An 18,148-nucleotide genomic window follows, 5' to 3' on the forward strand; every position below is an offset into this window, starting at 1 on the left:
TCTTTTCTCCTATTTATGTTTACTTTGGTGTGATCATACTGGCACTAATGCATCTGATCTTATTAGAAGTTTGAAGTTAAGCTTGCTTGGGCGAGTACTTTGAGTTCGAATATCAATGAAAGCATATTTTGTTTACCTTTTCCCACCTTCTCTTCAAACAAAAAAATGTTTCCAAACATATCCAGCCCATATTATCGGGTATTATAATAGTCCAGATCCAAATCCATATTGTATCTGGAAAATATTTGGCGCCGTCATGTCAGATCTGGAACTGGACCGGATTGGATATAAATAGATGCGATATCGGGCTATGCATGACCAGAGCCATGCTCGACCCATCTCCAACCCCAGTCCATGATGTTCTACGGCCTGACCAGGGTGGTCCAAGTCCAGATCATATCCAAGAAACAACTACAAGTTGATTCTCAGGTGAAATGTCTAATGTATTCGTATACCAGGATGGAGCTAAGTAGCCCCTAACGGTGTTCTGCAGATTATCGGGTCGGATCAGTTAAAACCAGATCCATATTAAGGAAGCTCTGGTTTTGGTGGTTGCCACATGGAAGGGAGGCTGATTCAGGCGGCCTGCATCCAACGACCAAGATATTAACTCTCCCTCTGCCCCGGCATTTAATGCAAAAGAGTCTGAGTCAGTTGAGGAAGCAATAAATATCCGAATTGTGATTGACTTTTCGTCCCTTAATCAATAATTAACGGGTTGGTGATTATAATAATCGCTGCCAGATGGCCCCTGTGATGCATGATCACCCAAATTGTCCTTTTCTTTTTTCCTTAAATTGGTTTTGCTTGCTTCTTTGCTTCTGACTCTGAGTACGCGTGTTTTGCCAAATCCGGCTCCTCTTGATCTTGGTTTGGTTTTTCTTTTTTGTTTGTTTCGTGTGTTCCACTAGAGTGATTCTTTCTTTCTGGAGATGGTGTCCAAAGTAGTTCTCAACAGTGTCTGTTTGTGGTTTTAGTCGAACCTGTCCGCTGAAGTCCGAGATTGGTTTCTGCTGTTTTGGCTGTTTCTTGGACTTTTTTGATTTGTTTTTGGTGAAGATGGTGTTTTTACTTGTGTTCTAAATCGAGTTCTGAAGGTAACTTTTTGATGTATTTTGAATTTGTATCGAGTTGGTTTTAGTCTCATCTCTCGGATGAAGTTTCAGATGGGTTTCTGCTGTTGTGGTTATCTAGTGGATTTTTTTTGTCTCTTTTTGGTGAGGCGGGTGTTTTAGTTGAACTCTGGATCGAGTTCTGAAGGAAACCATTTGTTGGTGTTTTGAATTTGTATCGTTATTTTTTGTCTTTAATCTAATCTGTCTGCTGAACCTCTGAGATGGGTTTCTGTTGTTTTAGTTATTTGTTGGACGTTTCCATTTGTCTCTGGTGAAGAGGGTGTTTTCGTTGAGTTCTGGATCGAATTCTGAAGGAACCATTTGTTGGTGTTTTGAATTTGGGCCGAGTTCAGAAGGAAACTTCTTGTTGGTTTTGGAGTTTTGCTTAGTGGGGACTATCTTTTGGCAAAGGGGTAAGTGATGCTTCTATTCTGATTCTTCTCCTCCTCTTTCTATTTCTTTTAATATATATGTTTATGGCTTTCGTCTTTTCTATTCTATTAGAATTTGTTAGAACAGAAGTGGATTCTGACTTCCTGTCTTTTCTTTTTTGTTATTTTGGGTTTGTTCTAAAATTTTGGTAGACCTTTTCTTTTCTGTTACCTATTTGGAATATAGCCATTTTTTGGTGATGGTTCTGATCAGAAATCGACACACAGTGAAAAAAGTTCAACTAGCATTTTGGCTTGTACCCGTTTTTGTATGTAGAGACCATATTACTGTAGTTGGTCTCACAGGAAGTGGGTGGCACCTGGGAAAGAAAATAAAAAGTGAATCTAAAATTTGCTTTTAAATTTAAGTTTTTCCTGTGGTAGATGACAATTTAAAATAAAGAAAGAGAGAAATGATGTTGGGAGCTTTTTTACAGATTGGCTGTAGTTAATAGTTATGATACATAAATGTTGTTACCTTTGGGCCAGAGTGAGTCTTTTCGTTAAAAGGTGCTTTTTCTCTTTTCCTGCCATCCTCTTTTTTCGAAATGGGGTTGGGCGTAAAAGGGAAGACAGGCTTTCTTCTAGTTGCTGGCATGTTCTTGGGTTGAAGGCTTCTTCGGGCCCCTCCACAAAGGATGAGGTGTTCACTTTATTCTGGCAGATGCAATGGTTCCATGAATGGTGCAAGAGAAATTTGAAAAAGAGAAGTAACTGAAAGGGAGTTTAGTTCACCTGTAACAGTTCACCACCTGTTGTCGTCCTCTGATGCCTTCTTTGTGGTTCTTTCTTTTCTTCTATGCCTTGTCTATCACTTGCACATAGCCTATCAGGAAGAATGTGTTGAAATTTAAATGATGCACAGATGATTTTGTGATAATTTCTTCTGCTTCATGTTATTTCCCCTTGCTCGTATTTCTGCTGTTTCTGCTTCCCTTGAGTATATCATGATTCAGCTTTAAATACTTGTTGCTGTTTTAGTGCTGAAAACCTATACATTGTAATGTCTAAAACATTGCATACCGTCTATCATGAAAAGTCTTTTTTGTTTTGAGATAGACTGCCTGTTGAGGTCATTTTTGAAAAGTTAAATAGAATCATAAACTCTATCATTTTTCCTGTCCTGTTTTGAAGGCATTCTTCAAATTTTTATCATTTTCATTGCCCAAGATCATATTTGGTCAATGCATGACCATTTCGTTAAGCTCCATATGTTTTGGTATGACATTCCAAACCACTAATTGGTCCTCAATTTGCTTGAGATCTTTCAGTTATCTAAAAGTTTTAAGTGCAGCTAATTTGTTAACTTTCCCTTTGTGTCCGACCTGATTATCAACATAATTTTCAACTGGAGTGGGTCCCCAATGTATTCCGCTTCATGTTAATAGTCTTAAGTTTAGTTATGTGACTTACCTTTTCTGTATACTCCATCTATTTTTTGTTCAATGTTCATTTAGCAGTTGGTACTCAATTTATTGAAGAGGGCTTCAGTTTAAGTTGACGATTATATGCATTTATGTCGTCACATAACACATACACATAAATTATTGGTGCCTAGACAATTACTTTGGTGCATTTTATTTTTTATTTACAATGTGCAAGGATAAAAAAATGAAGGAAATCTTCTTTCTTTTGTTAAGCAAAATTCACTAGCTAAAATGTATGTTGGTGTGCTATTTATGGAATTCATTTTGCATTGAACCACATTTGTCCGATTTTCCTTTTTCAAATAGTTCTTCTGTTCTCTTCCGTTAACCCAAAAAATTATTGCATTCAGGTGAAAAAGAATGACACTACAATGTTTGGACTGCTGTTAGTTGACTGGAAAAAAGATCAGAACATGAAGGGGAGTTTTTGAAGCATGAAATTTGGTAATGATTTTACTCTTTATGTGATTTTTTGGCTATGTTATTGGTTTTTTGGTTACCTTGTTTTCTTTTAAGGCAAATACTCTGCCAAAAAGTGAAGATTTCATTGTTTCTGTCACAACTACTCCAATTTTGTGTGGTCTCATAACCTGCAAACTGGGCAGTCCCTTGTCTTTTTCGTGTTCACTCCAATGTTTCCCCTTGTTTGCCATATATATATAATGTGTGTGTATGTAGAGTGATGTGATGAAAACCTACAAAATGAAACATGCTAAATAACTTTTTCAGGTTTTTTTAATCTCTTTTTAAAATACAGTATTGACTGGTTCTTGGATCGTTTGGTTTTGACACGTGGATAGGTTTTTAGAGTTTGAAAAATCAATGGCATGAAATCTTCAGAAAATTTTCAGTCTTGAAAAAATGTTTTTAATTGAGAAAATATGATCTAGGTGTCCATTCCCTAGCAAATTGACCATGCCCAACATATTTACGAGGTCAAAATTACAAAAAAGAAAAAGGTTCTGTAAAGCCCATGTCGACCCATTTAGCATATTTCATTTTGTAGTGAATATATATATATATATATATATATATGTTGTTTCAGTACCACCATATTATTGCAGTACAGAATTATTAGCCGTGGCTGTTTTTAGTCTTTTATGAAGGTGTCTAATGTGGACATCCTTATGAATCTAAGGAGCCGGATCCTAACATGCATTAAAGGTAAAAAAAGCTATGGCTGTTGATAACCTCAAAAAGTTTTAACTTTTTGACATTCCTTTGGAATATCCCATTCATTTTTATGAGATTCCTCCATCCAACCCTTTAGGCACTGTTTGGAAACTGCCCATCACAGGCAACGAGAGTGGAGCTGGGGATACCCAGCTCTAAAACCGTTTGGTATAAATGCTGTTAAAGGAAATGAGGGAACTGGAGTGGCACTTGCCAACTCCAGTTCCTCATTTCACTTCCCACATGGATGAGGTGGTAGTTACTGAAGACTACCCCGGCTGCCATTGATGGATATTCCAACTTCTCTGATGACCTTCCTAGCAGTCTTCTCGGTTTTAATCTTAGGTTCCCAACTGCATTCCAAACAACCACACAAGTGAAAGTGGTGAATACTTAGTTAAACTGTACTATGTATCCCAAACAATCAGCTGAATTTGTCAAAACAACAAACTATGGGGATTCCGTATTTACAACCCTAGATGCCTCCAACAGGCAGTTTCCAAACAGAGCTTCTGTGTGTGTGTGTGTGTTGTCTCATACCACCATTTTTATGTAGCTAACAAGTTCAAAAAGTATTTTTCATATATAATTGGACAGCTGATCCAAGTTCAAAAAGTAATTTTCATATTCAAATCCGTGAAGTAAGATCCAAATGCTTATTTGGGTTGGATGCAGATATGTTAAATTGTATGGTTTTACGGATTCAAATAAAAATTAACTCATCATTTTAACCTGGTTCCGTTTTTTAATCATATCAAAATCTAATATGGTTGCAGTTTTCTCATGCAAATAACTCACTTTTATTCTTCTTCTTTTTCTGATCCAGTATTACCATATTTGGATTTGAGTGTACTATTTTTATTTCGGATTTCGGAAATATGTATTTACTTTATGTGTGTGTGTGTGTGTGAGAGAGAGAGAGAGAGAGAGAGAGAGAGAGAGAGAGAGAGGTCTGCAGAGGTGATAGGGGTTTGTACAGACCTCTCTGTGTGTGTTCACATGCGTACTTTTGTGTGCATCTTGGAGTACAAAAGCTGATGTAATGAGTCATTTCTTGTTCAATATCTAGTCCCCAAAATTTCCGTTTGAAAATTTGAACATGGGATAAACATATTTCTACTATTTTTAGCGGACTCTTTAAGTGAGTTGGATACATCAACAAGGTGGCCAGGCAGTCTTAAGATGAGGAAGCCTCCATTCACCTCTATTTGATTCTAAATATTAATTGTGGTTAAAAGAAAAACATTTTATTGCAATATTTATGGGAGCGTCAGCTTCAGACAATTGACCTAGTTATTAACTTACACATAAAGGGCTGAGATTTGTCAATTGTTACCTAGTATCTATGTTCAGCATGTACCTTGGAAAGGGCAGACACCACTATAATGATTAAGATAGAAATTTCATGCAATGATAACTCTTAAGCTTTGACAGGTACTTTTAATATGATCTGCTTCCTTTTCAGATAGGCAAGAATCTAGAAAATAAGGAATAATTCAATAAAGCAGATCCATTTACCTTTTTTTTTGCCTAGTAACAAATAATTCTTTTATATCAGGTATTTTTTATGTACCTATAGATTAAACTATGATATATATAATGATACTTGTAAATTTTTGTCCTTCATTGTGAAGGTTTAATGCATTGACTACTACTACTTTGTGATGTATAGGACTATCAATGCTACATGTAGCACTACATTTCTACCTTTCTACAAAGTCCAACTCCATTTATACTTAGTCAGTACTGTGTCAAAGTAGTCATGGTAATGGAGAATTTTACTGCCATTACTTTTGAATGTGTGTTAATCATGAAATTGGTATTGTCGGTTTTATGAATTGTCTTTGCCTCTGTGAAGTAGATCAAAGTCTTTCTTTTGGATAGTTGGTGTAAATAATGCAATATGTGGTCTATGGATTATTATGCTCTTATATAAGCTCATATTTTGTGAAAATGTATACTGATTTGCTTCATTCCAACATGTCAGCACTGGTTGATCCTGATTCTGACCTGAGAAGGGTCTGGTCTGTGGGTTTGTCAGAATCCAGAAACTGCAGGCCAAACTAGTTATGCCTTTTATTCAATGCTTTATTTCATTGTTGTGATGGTCTATTAACTTCAATGATACCACCTCTCTCTCTCTCTCACACACACACACGCACACACACACACACAGAAAGGAAATCTGAAAAATTGAACATGAATTTAGGGGCAGACAACTGAAATACCAGAGCAAGAAGTAACAGTAGAATAACCCAGATTTCCTGCTGGATTTGAACTTTCAGTTGCTAGTTTGGCAAGCTTTTGATAAATGCATTTGATCTTTTGTTTATATAGCAAAGATGTCACCTGGTTCAGGTAGATATGAAATGTGCATGTAAGGTGAGCGCTGCATTTAGCCATGTCCAAAACCTTGTGTCATATTCTCCACTGTTTTTTTTAAAGTGCCCTGTTATGCTAATAGAGGTAAGGAAGGACATTGGTGTCATTTGCTTGATATTTATTTTTGTGTGGTTATCTTCATAGAGCAACTACTCATTGTTTAGACCTAGTTGCAGTTACATCCATTCAGCCATTTTATGTGCCTGTGCTTGTGTTTGTGTGGATGGTTGTTGGTACATGATCTTCATGGTACAGTAGAAGTTATTTTCACCATATTGCTGTCGTACTTCACACCATGTTTTGAGTTGTTGTTCAGATGTTAAAATCATGTATATCTGCAGATGGCCCCACTGATTCTTGTTATCCCCTCCTTGATGTGGAACATGGTTCCAGATTTCTTGACAACTCATAAAGGAACTGCCATGTCTGGGGTTGATATGAAGGTCAGAGAGGCTGCTGGAGGGTGTGGCCTTATGATTGTTATGGAGCCCAAAAGGTATGAGTCCCAAGAAGATCCATCGGTTTTGCAAGAGTCTGCTGGAGATGATGGACTTGACCATGGATGCCAACTGCATAATGATATTGTGACAGAAGATGCAGTTTGTACAAGAAAGAACAATTGCAGTCACTCACTCCCTTTTTCTGAGACTCAATCTTCTGAGAAGGAAACGGACTTATGCACTGATAAATCTGATAAAGCTTTATCAGATCTATGTACTGATAAAGCTGTTATAGAAGTCTCCCCAGAGCTGGTCTGTTGCTGTAAGGAGGGTGGTTACCATGTCATCAAGGATATCTGTGTGGACGAGGGTTTGCCTTCCAAGGAAAAATATCTGTTAGAGAACTGTGAAACAGACAAGAAGAGACTTCCCAATTTAGTACATTTGGATGTGGATGATCAAAATGATGTCTCTGCAGAAAGGGTCACAACAGGGGCTTCTATAGTGGATGACTTTCCTGTTGATTCTGAAGGCAAACAAGGGAAAGATCATACTCTGCAATTATCACTGTCAGATAAGGAAGCTATCTATAATGATAACCTGGACAAGTCACTTATTGGAGGCTGGCCTGGTGCAATCAAATATATTGCCTGTGAAAAGCTGATGTCTAATGAAGCAGGTAGTGTAGTGTCGACAGCTGGGCGCCATGCTGCTAAAATTGCTGATAGTGAGGTGGGCCAACAAAAAGATAATCAGGTAACCGTAGCACAAGATTTATGCTGCTAACCTGTGTTGCTTCACTGGATTATTAACAATAGAAGCACCCTCTGAAATCTAACTTGATAGAGACCTAAGTCTGAAGTGAGATGTAGGTTTGAGACCCAAATTTTCTTAGCCTATTCACTCAGATGTGAGAGTCAGGGCTAAGGTTTGGGTAGGGTTGTCAATGGATCAGATTTTTATCTGATATCCGACCGAATCCGACTCCATTTAGGCTCTGTTTGGGAGCTGGAGATGAGAGGGGAGATGATATTTAATGAGGGTGTAATTAATTCCACCAACCCTGCAGGTGTATGGGAACCCTGTTTTGGGAGATGAGAATGGTGTTGAGAGTGGAGATGTGGGTGGAGATAAGCCATTTTCAACTACATCCTCACAAGGATGCTGTTGACAACTCCATTCACATCTCCCATTTTCATCTCCACTCCCATCACCCCTCTCATCTCCTCTCCAATACCGGCTCCCAAACAGAGCCTTAGTAAGATTTGGTAAGCCAAAACCATATCTAATTGTAAGTGGATGCATATATGGTTTTGATTTTTTGCTACCGAATTTGACAAATACTTGGATTTGATGGGTATCCGAATCCATTTACATGTAAAAAAGAGGACTTGGTATGGATAGAACCATCTGAATCTGAATTCTAATCCATTTAGCCGACACCCGATTAGTCGGCTATGGTATTGACCACATTCGACCTGACCTGAATCTGAACTGTTTTCATCCCTAGGTTTGGGGGACGGAAAATTCAGTCTCAAACTTATGTACTTTGGCCTGAAGACACTGAAATACTCTCAGTTTCCCTGAGTAATTATTTGTTGTTTTTATGACTTGGTGGGTCAACTTACAGAGTGATGGTGTTTATGTTCCAGGTGGTTCACAACTTTAACTGTGTCCAGTAGATATTCAATGATGTAGAAAAAACAAAATGATATAAACGTGTTTGCCTGTGTATTTTTGCATCTATGCTTGCTGCATATCTGTCTGGATTCTGCTTGTATCACCTTGAACTTAATTGGTTATTTGTATGTGTGAAATAGGTCAGAACTCAAGAGAAGACCACCGACTCATGTATTACTGCTGAAGACACAAATTTCAATTCTGCTAAAGAAGTGAACCGTCTATCTAGCACCGAGGCACAGAATGGAAGCATAATTATCAATTCTGAATTGCCAGGACCATTAACGATAGCAGATAGAAGTGTGGAAGAAGCCATAGATTATAAGGACGGTTGCCAAGATAGTCATGTTTTAGCTGAGCATGGACTTGAACATGGTGGCTCAGTAGGTCTCGGTGCTTCCTGTCAGGGCTCAATGCACTTTGATGAGATGAATTGTTCTGAAACAAGGAATTCAAGCAACAACCAAGGAGAGCTATCTGGGAACCTGTACCCTGGAAGGAATTCCACATCTGATTCGATTGCAAATTGCGGTCCAGTTGCGTACTCGGGTAGCATATCTCTGCGATCTGATAGCAGCACAACCAGTACACACTCCTTTGCGTTCCCCATGTATGTACACATTTCTTTTTACCTTGTTCATGTAAGTTCATGAAGCTTCTTAGCTAGTATTTTAAGTGTGTGAACTATGATAGAAATGACCCTTCTTTGTTATGGATATAACATTGCACGAAATCTCGTTTATTTTGTTGGTTTAAGAACCAAATCCAGCCGCTTGATTTGGTGTGTTTTTGTGTCCCCTTGTAAATGGAGAATATGGGGGGTGACTTGATCATCTTTTTCATAGGATCGAACTAGATAATTCAATTAAAGGTTCACTAGATGTAGCTCAGTCCCTACTCCATGTTGACTATTGCCTGGTTGAGTAAGCATCTTGAACGCATCTTCAAATGATAGGAACTGTGCTCTTAAATAATAACTTAACTGTTATCTTCTGTTGTAGATTGGCTTCAGAGTGGAACACTAGCCCTGTGAAGATGTCCGAAGCAGATCGCAAGCAGTTTAGAAGACATAGAGGATGGAAGATGGCCCTTCTATGCTGTAGATTCTGAGAATTGTTCTGTAGCCTGATGATAGTAAGAGATGTATACCACTGTCATCGAGATTACCAATTATTGGAGTGGAGTTTATGATGAAAATCATGGTCATGGTGTTCTCAACTTCTCATGTATCCATTGTGCAGGTGTTGTGATTAGGAATGATTCATGGTTGTTGGGTGTTTGAATGTCAGCAGTAATATTTATGTTCATAGATCTTCATTGCCAATTTATTTCACATACGGATGCAACATGTGCACACACACACACACATGGTACAGGCTTAACTGTACTATTGCATGATGCCATGCACATTGTACTGGTTCAGCTGTATTCTGTTGCCAAAATGAGAAACTGAGTCAAGGTGGCTTAGACCATGAAACATTCTCTCTCATTGGTCATGGTGAACTGAAAGTTGACATCTTCTCTTGATAAGGGGATCGCCTGACCTACTTGGTTCTGGTTTGGTCCATAATAGTCTGGCCATGTTGGATGCCTGTAAGGGCTAGATATATTCGTCTGGTGACTGGATATTCTCAAACCACAGAATGTGCTTGACAACGCTTTTTGCAGCCAGCCATCTCTCTCTCTCTCTCTCTCTCTCTCTGAGCTGTAGATTTCGTAAGTTTTTTCCATTTATTTTTTCTGTTCTGTCATTTTTAATGCAGAATTGACAATTTAATTGTGTTTGTGCGTGTAGACTTGCTTTCTTATTGTTTTGCAAATAGTTGGTCTCTGTAATTGGAGAATTCACAATTTAATTGTGTTTTGTGCTTGTAGACTTGATCTCTTATTGCTTTGCCATTACTTTACAGTGTATGGCAAAAGGCTTTGATGACAGCAGCGAAATATTGCTTCTTAAGCAACTCTGTTAACCATGACAGTGATGACAGCAGCGAAATATTGCTTCTTAAGCAACTCTGTTAACCATGACAGTGGAAGCCAAGCCAAAGCAAGTGAGAATGCATGTGTGCTTCCTTATTGCCTAGAAGACGACTGATATCAACCTACCACTCTGTATAAGCCAGATGAAGTTAAGTACAAGACTTTCCTTGGGCTGCTTCAGTTTGGGACCATTTTAAGATATTGTTGGATATTGCCAGTGGTTGGAGTTGGCTCCACTGGCCTTGAGTTCACTATTCATTGACAGACACATTGATAGAGTAAAGATCACTGTTTTATTCACAATCTGATATAATTAAGAGTAATAAAGCCACCAGATTGCGACCCTTGGTATATTCAGCTGGTTATTCGCATCAGAAACCAAATTATTGATGATAGCACCAAGATTATAAAGATGCACTTGAAGTCGTTTAACTGCTAAGGTGATAGTGGTGGTGTTCCTGTCTCTGCTAGTGCCTGTGCTTCTCTTGTTTGTTGCTTTTGCTGTTATTGTTAATAATGCCACTTGGCTATTTTATTCCGGTTACTAAAGTTGCCATCATCATCAGTAATCGTCGAAGCAAGAGAAGGTCATAGATGAGACAATTGCAAGTGAAAAGTGGGAGAGTTTTTCTTTTTCTATCTAAAGAACCTGCCTAGGAATGAGGTTCTAATCCTCTTTAGATAGTAAATTCTAGGGGGCTGCCTACCCATAAAGGAATACACAGTAGGCTAGTCGCATGTAGTTGTGTCAACGGATTGGGTTTACCCATTTGAAATCTAAACTATCAAAATAAATCATGATTTTTTCACAGAATAACTAGTTTAAGATGCTAACATGCGAAAACACCATAAAACACATGAAATAAATTTGCAGGGAACATGATTCAAACTGTAAACACATGTAAGAGAGAAAATATATATCCAATGATAATGGACACAAAGATTTAACCATCTAAAATTATGTAGGAATACAAAACTATGCATTTTAGGTTATCCGATTTCCCGGTTTAGCCGTTTGGGTATAGATGTACTAAAAATGATTTTGTAAATCCATTTTAAAGCATGATATTGAATTAAAAATATTTTTAAAACATTTTTCAAACCTATTCCAGACCTGATCCACCATGAATCAGCCGATAGAATTGGCAAGACACACGATTTATATGTTTGCATTTGAACCACCAACACCTTCGTCTCTCATCCTAATACCTTGAAACAACTTCAATGGATATTAAAAAAACTCTAAGAAAGAAGAAGAAGAAGAAGAAGAAGAAGAAGAAGAAGAAGAAGAAGAAGAAGAAGAAGAAGAAGAATTCTAATCAAAATGAGAGAGGGGGGAGAGAACTAACCTTATTAACTCTCCTCATGAGGGCCTCTATTTATAGATGAGCTTAGATAAGCATCCAATCTTTAATATAAGAGGTTAATATCTATTAGTTTCTTTTATTAATAAAACAAAAAAATAAATTATGGGTCTATTAGTTTTGTAAAATATTGGTGTGATATCATTGAATTTTAAAATATAATAGATGACTTTAGCAAGTTAAAAATCTTAATTTTTAATCAAGGGGCATTTTGGTTATTTTAATCAAAAATATTATTTAAAATATTTAATCTATGTTTTGCAGTAACCAAATTTGGCGAGATGGAGATATTGGTGTATGCAGTATTTTCTGCTAAACAGTTAATATTTATTGGTGGTTCGCCCTATCTTTGTGGATTTTTGGGGATTTCATATTTTTAGAGCTTTTGGCATTTTTGACTGCGCACCAAGTGTTAGGTACATCGTTGCTTGAGCGATCTTTGCAGATTTTGAAACCCCTCAGTCTTTTGGGTTTCTGTTTGTTGTTTTTGACATTATTAAAGTAAGTTTTCTTAACTAAACTTATAGAGAGCATGTTTAGACACTAATTGCGTAAGCATGTTGTTGTTGTGCTAAATACTTCAATGAATTGCAAATACAAGTTTTGCACACACATCACACATGGTTATGAATATCTAGGGGTGATATAGTTGCTTATATGTTTAAATGATTTGAGTGCAGGATATACTAAAAATATGATACTTACGCTAAGTATTAATACAACTATAAATAAATGTGCATTGAATGTAATGTAATGCGAAATGCAAATCGGGTAAATGCTCGAGGTAAGTACGTGGTGCAAATGCATCACCTAATAAATTTATTTTTATTATATGCAACACTTTCCTGCTCACACACACCACTTAGTTGTGAATATCTAGGACTGTTGTGATTGTAGATATGAGATCATGTTGAACATGATTTGAATGTATGAGAATAGAAGCGATTTTCTTATCGTAATTTGAAGATCATGCTCATCATGATTTTAGATAGCAGAATATAGAGTGTATTTATTGCAGGTATATGTTTAAGCATGCATTTGTGTGAATGAATGTTGCATAGATTGATGTGTTTGACATAACCATATTGAATGCTAGTGTGAAATAATAATTATGTAATCATGCATAAAAGCATGAGCGATAGAATCATGTTCATGATAGGATTATGCAAATACTGTTATTCATGGATTGATACATCCCGTGCTCTCATGAACGAATCATGATTTATGTGAATATATGTATATATATATACACACTGTGTGAGACATATTATGCATGAAATGCTTGCTTTGCATATTGATTCATATGGTGAAACAATACATCTATGGCTTGAATCATGTGTGCCTAACTCAAACTACATAGGAGTTATGTATGTTGATGTTTAGTTGCTTTGTACTATAAAATATGCATGTTCGCATATACATGCATAGAACTCATATTTTGTTTACACATGTTTCGAGGTTCAATTTATGAAATGCAATGTTCTTTGTGGTGATGATATAATACGTAGGATAATATGCGTATATATGATATGATTTAAATGCCATATTATATGAAATTATGAATGCATGCGATAAATGTTAAGTTTAATAGTGAACTATGGTTAATGAAACCTTATTGGTTAAATATGCAATTTTATGATTAAGAGTCATATGAAGTGATGCATATTGATTATATACATGTTTGTGCCCATGTAGGTGGCTATCGACCTTGAGAGTGGTAAATTATATTGATGCATGTATCACAATAGTTTTAATTGGATATGGTACCCATTGAAAAATTGTTCTCAACGAATTCTCTGTGAGAGTGTGCATGACGAGATCAGATAATCCGTCTAGAGCGGTAAGTCTCTATGAGGAAGTGCATTGTCTAAGAGCGGGTAGCCCGCAAAGATGGTATATTCTTATGAGAAAGTGCATTGTCCAAAACCAAGCAGACCATCAATCTAGGGCGATAACTCCTTGTGAGGTTATACATTTCTCAGACCAGGCAATCCAACATAGATCTTGTAAATTAATTATATGATTAAATGAAATGTTATGATGAATTATGATGATCTTCTGAGTTGATTGAGATAACTAGTTATAGGGGTGGCAAAACCTGACACGACCCGCCAACCCGCCTCTTAGGCGGGTTCGGTTTGGAAAAAAACAAACCTGTTTAATAAACGGGTCGACCCGTCTAACCCGTTTATTAAACGGGTCGGGTTCGTGTTAGGGGTATGCCAACCCGCCAACCCGGTTGAACCGTTTAATAAATGGGTTAGGCGGGTGGGCCAACCCGCCAACCCGTTTACCCGACCCAACCAGTTTATTAAGCGGGTTGGCGGGTCGTGTCGTGTTACCCATTTAATAAACGGGTCAGGTTTGTGTTTGCCACAGTCGACCCGTTTAATAAACGGGTCGGGTTCAGATTGAGGTATGCTGACCCGCCAACCCGACCCGATTGCCACCCCTAGCTAGTTATGAATATATATATATATATATGACTTTTTTGTTGTAGCACGATTATATACTGAACTCAGATGTGAGAATCAAACCCTTATTGATTTTAGATCTTGATATGAGGTTATGATTGTGATGCTTATGTTATTGTATAGGTGAATGCCACATCACACCTACAAATGACTAATTTTGACTTATTAGGTAAATAATACATCACGCCTACATAGTTTCATTGCAAATGATTGCATTATGATTGTCTGAGTGAATATATCACACCTATGTATCATGATTGATGTGTATCATGAATATCTAACTAAATTACTTAAATGGTATGTGCGTGTGTTTCACACTGGAATGGTCAAATGTGATTTGACTTATTGTTTATAAGAATTATGAATGCATATGAGAATGATGCAATGATCTGAATGTCTTAGATGCATATCTATATTTATGTGATGACTTGAATGCATAAAGATTATACTTTATTACGTGAGTTAAGGTTGAATAGAATATTAAGTGATGAAATGTTTTTAAATGATTTATGTTCAAATGCTTGAAATGAATGACTCATAGGACGTTATTCCCTTGTCTATCACTCGACAATTAATAAATAATATATCATGTCTTTATCTTTAAATGCTTGATATATTTTCTTTAAGTTTGAGTTTCAGTTGCTTTACCAGACTTTAGCGTGTTAGACCCATTTTATGGGAAACAGGTAATACAGGTAAAGTATGATGAGTAGTTGGAGCGAATGACTGACCGAGTTGCATTCTCGAGGGTCTACTCTTACCTTGCGATCTTGGTAGACACGATCTTTTCATTTTAAGTACTTGATCACATAGAGACTGAACTATTATTTTTATACTTTGATTTGAAATAAAAGTAACTCTTCATATTTCAGTCTTATATTGTACGTGGTTTGAAATATGTATATCTCGTATATTTTGATTTGATTGTTATCTTTAGTGTAACCCCGCCCAAAGTCTTAACTATTTTTTAAAATCATTTATGCATTATAAGATCTAATTTACTTATACTTATAAAAAAAATGGTCTCAAAATTTTAATATTTGAATAATAATTAAGGTTAAAATTTTGGGGGCGTTATATATATATATATAAATAATATTTTTCTTTTATTTTTAGAAAAGAACATAGTATATTGATACTAACTATGGACATAGTTTTAAAATGAAAAACTACCTTGAAAATCAAGATACTTGAAAACTAACTATGAATCACAAATTTTAAAGTGAGAAACCACTATTAAAAATCAAGATACTTGAGAACTAACTACGATTAATGAATTTAAAATGTTAAACTACCTTTGAAAATAAAGTTCCTATAGAACTAAGTATGCATGGATTTTAAAATGGTAAACCACCTTTGAACTATCAAGTTACTTGAGAAATGACTATGAACATGGATTTTAAAATGATGATTTTAAACATACATGATATCTAACCATGAACAAGTATTAAGAATAAAAATTCAGCATTAAAAATCAAAATACATGAGATTTAACCATGAACATGTATTAAAAGGAAAAATCTACTATTTAAATTTGAAATACATGCGATTCAATCATGAACATGTATTAAAAATAGAAATCTATCATTAAAAATCAAAATACATGAGATTCAACCATGAACATGTATTAAAAATAAAAGTTTACTATTAAAAATCAAAATACATGAGATTCAACCATGAACATGTATAAAAATGAAACTCTATCATTAAAAATTGAAATACATGAGATTCAACCATGAATATGTGTTAAAAATAAAATTATACCATTAAAAATCAAAATATATGAGATTTAACCATGAACATGTATTAAAAATGAGAATCTACCATTAAAAAATCAAAATACATGAGATTCAACCATGAACATATATTAAGAATGAAACTCTACCATTAAAAATTTAAATACATGAGATTTAACTATAAACATGTATTAAAAATGAAACTCTAATGTTAAAAATTGAAATACATGTGATTCAACCATGAACAAGTATTAAAAATGAGAATCTACCATTAAAATTCAAAATACATGATATCTATCTTTGAACATAAGTTAAAAATGAAAAACCACCATTGAAATTTGAAATTACAAATACTCTACTAAAGAGAACATATAGAAGTATGTACATGGGGTTTTTCTATGCTTATCCATACTCATACTTATATATATTACCATATAAATACATGTATGTATGTGGATGAAAGTTAAAACATGAACAAAAGTTATTGATAAATCTACTTACTTTTCTTGAAGATCAAATCAACAAAAACAAGAGAGAATCTCCTTCTAAAAAATAGGCAAACTAAAGTCCCTTGAGTGTACCTCAAGAGAGAACCTAAAAAATAACATGCTTCATATTCAATCTCATTACCAAAATGCATTTAGGTGATACAACATTTCATTGCATGCATTTACATCATACATCATATCGTCGCATGCATTTTCTTTGTATTAAGTACTTAGTCATGCATTTGACTAATTCATTAGTTCATTGCATGTGTTCCAATCATATGACATACCTAGTCAAGTGTTTGCATTATACATTAACCATCACATGCATTTACATCACATTGCATATTTAATCATGCATACATTAGCTCATTGCATGCATATACATCCCATTGCATATTTAATCATGCATTTGCATCATACATTAAACATTGCATGCATTTTCATCATATTCATTTGCATCATACATTAGCCATTGCATACATTTACATTACATTGCATATTTAATCATACATTTGCGTCATACATTAGCCATTACATGCATTTACATCACATTGCATATTTAATCATGCATGCATTCGCTCATGTCATGCATTCATCATACATCATAGTTATATGTATATATGTAAACCACATACATGTATATATTTTTCTAAAGGTTTTTGCACATATACATATACATTTTGTTTTCTTTTTCAATGTTCTTTTTTGCTAACAGAACGCCCCAAACGAGCTCCTTGGTTCAAACCTGGTATGAACCGACCTTGGTTCAGACTGGTTTGAACCAAGGTCGAGTTCAAGTCTGGTCTGATCTAGGCCTGGTGTCAGATCTGGTCTGATATAGAGGGTTCTACAGAGAAGTTCTTTCCAGACACAAAAAAAAAACAAATAAACAAAAATGAGTTTATATATGATTCGGGAACTTCACAAAAAATAAGGAAACTCGCATAGTATTGATCCCAAACATATGCGATGTATAAAAAAAATCATATATTTATCAAAAAATTTGCATTTGTCATAAATTCACAAATATTTAGCCATTATTTGCAATGTTGCGACCTTCAATTTAAGTGGAGGGTTGCATATATTTTTATGTAAATTCGTGAAGTATATGCGGACTAAGTAGGATATTTGCGATGTTGCAACATTTAATTTAAGTGAAACTTTGCACATATGTTTATGCGAATTTGTAAAGTATATGCAGATTAGTAGGTTATTTGCAATGTTAGAGGTTTTAGTCTAACCGAATGTGTACAAATAAATTTATGTGATGTTCGTATTATATATGCGACTTAAGTAGGATATTTGAGATTTTTGAGGTTTTAGTCTAACCAAATGTTTCACAAATAAATTTATGCGAGCTTTGTGAGGTCTATATAAGAAAATGTGCGATTGTATATTTAAGTGAGAGTTTGTACCAGTTGTATCACAAAACTCCATCTTTTCAAACATGCAAAG

At 35.5% G+C, this 18,148-nt stretch overlaps 1 protein-coding gene across 2 annotated transcripts; it reads left to right on the forward strand.

Annotated features, from left to right (window-relative positions):
- The first annotated feature begins 753 nt into the window (after positions 1-753).
- Positions 754-10,125, forward strand: LOC149845080 (uncharacterized). Of its 2 annotated transcripts, none has more exons than XM_089995489.1 (6): positions 754-1,097; positions 1,357-1,528; positions 3,324-3,417; positions 6,870-7,724; positions 8,789-9,258; positions 9,650-10,125. In XM_089995489.1, the coding sequence occupies exons 4-6, from the start codon at positions 6,870-6,872 to the stop codon at positions 9,756-9,758; spliced, it is 1,434 nt and encodes a 477-aa protein (XP_089851615.1). In that variant the 5' UTR covers positions 754-1,097; positions 1,357-1,528; positions 3,324-3,417; the 3' UTR covers positions 9,759-10,125. The 2 variants fall into 2 exon arrangements, with proteins under 2 accessions (XP_089851615.1, XP_089851616.1); XM_089995490.1 differs by having other exon boundaries at positions 764-1,097; positions 6,922-7,724.
- The last annotated feature ends 8,023 nt before the right edge of the window (positions 10,126-18,148 follow it).

This window comes from Nuphar pumila, chromosome 2 (assembly GCF_984573655.1).
Source record: "Nuphar pumila chromosome 2, dmNupPumi1.hap1.1, whole genome shotgun sequence".
In the NCBI taxonomy this organism is placed as follows: domain Eukaryota; kingdom Viridiplantae; phylum Streptophyta; class Magnoliopsida; order Nymphaeales; family Nymphaeaceae; genus Nuphar; species Nuphar pumila.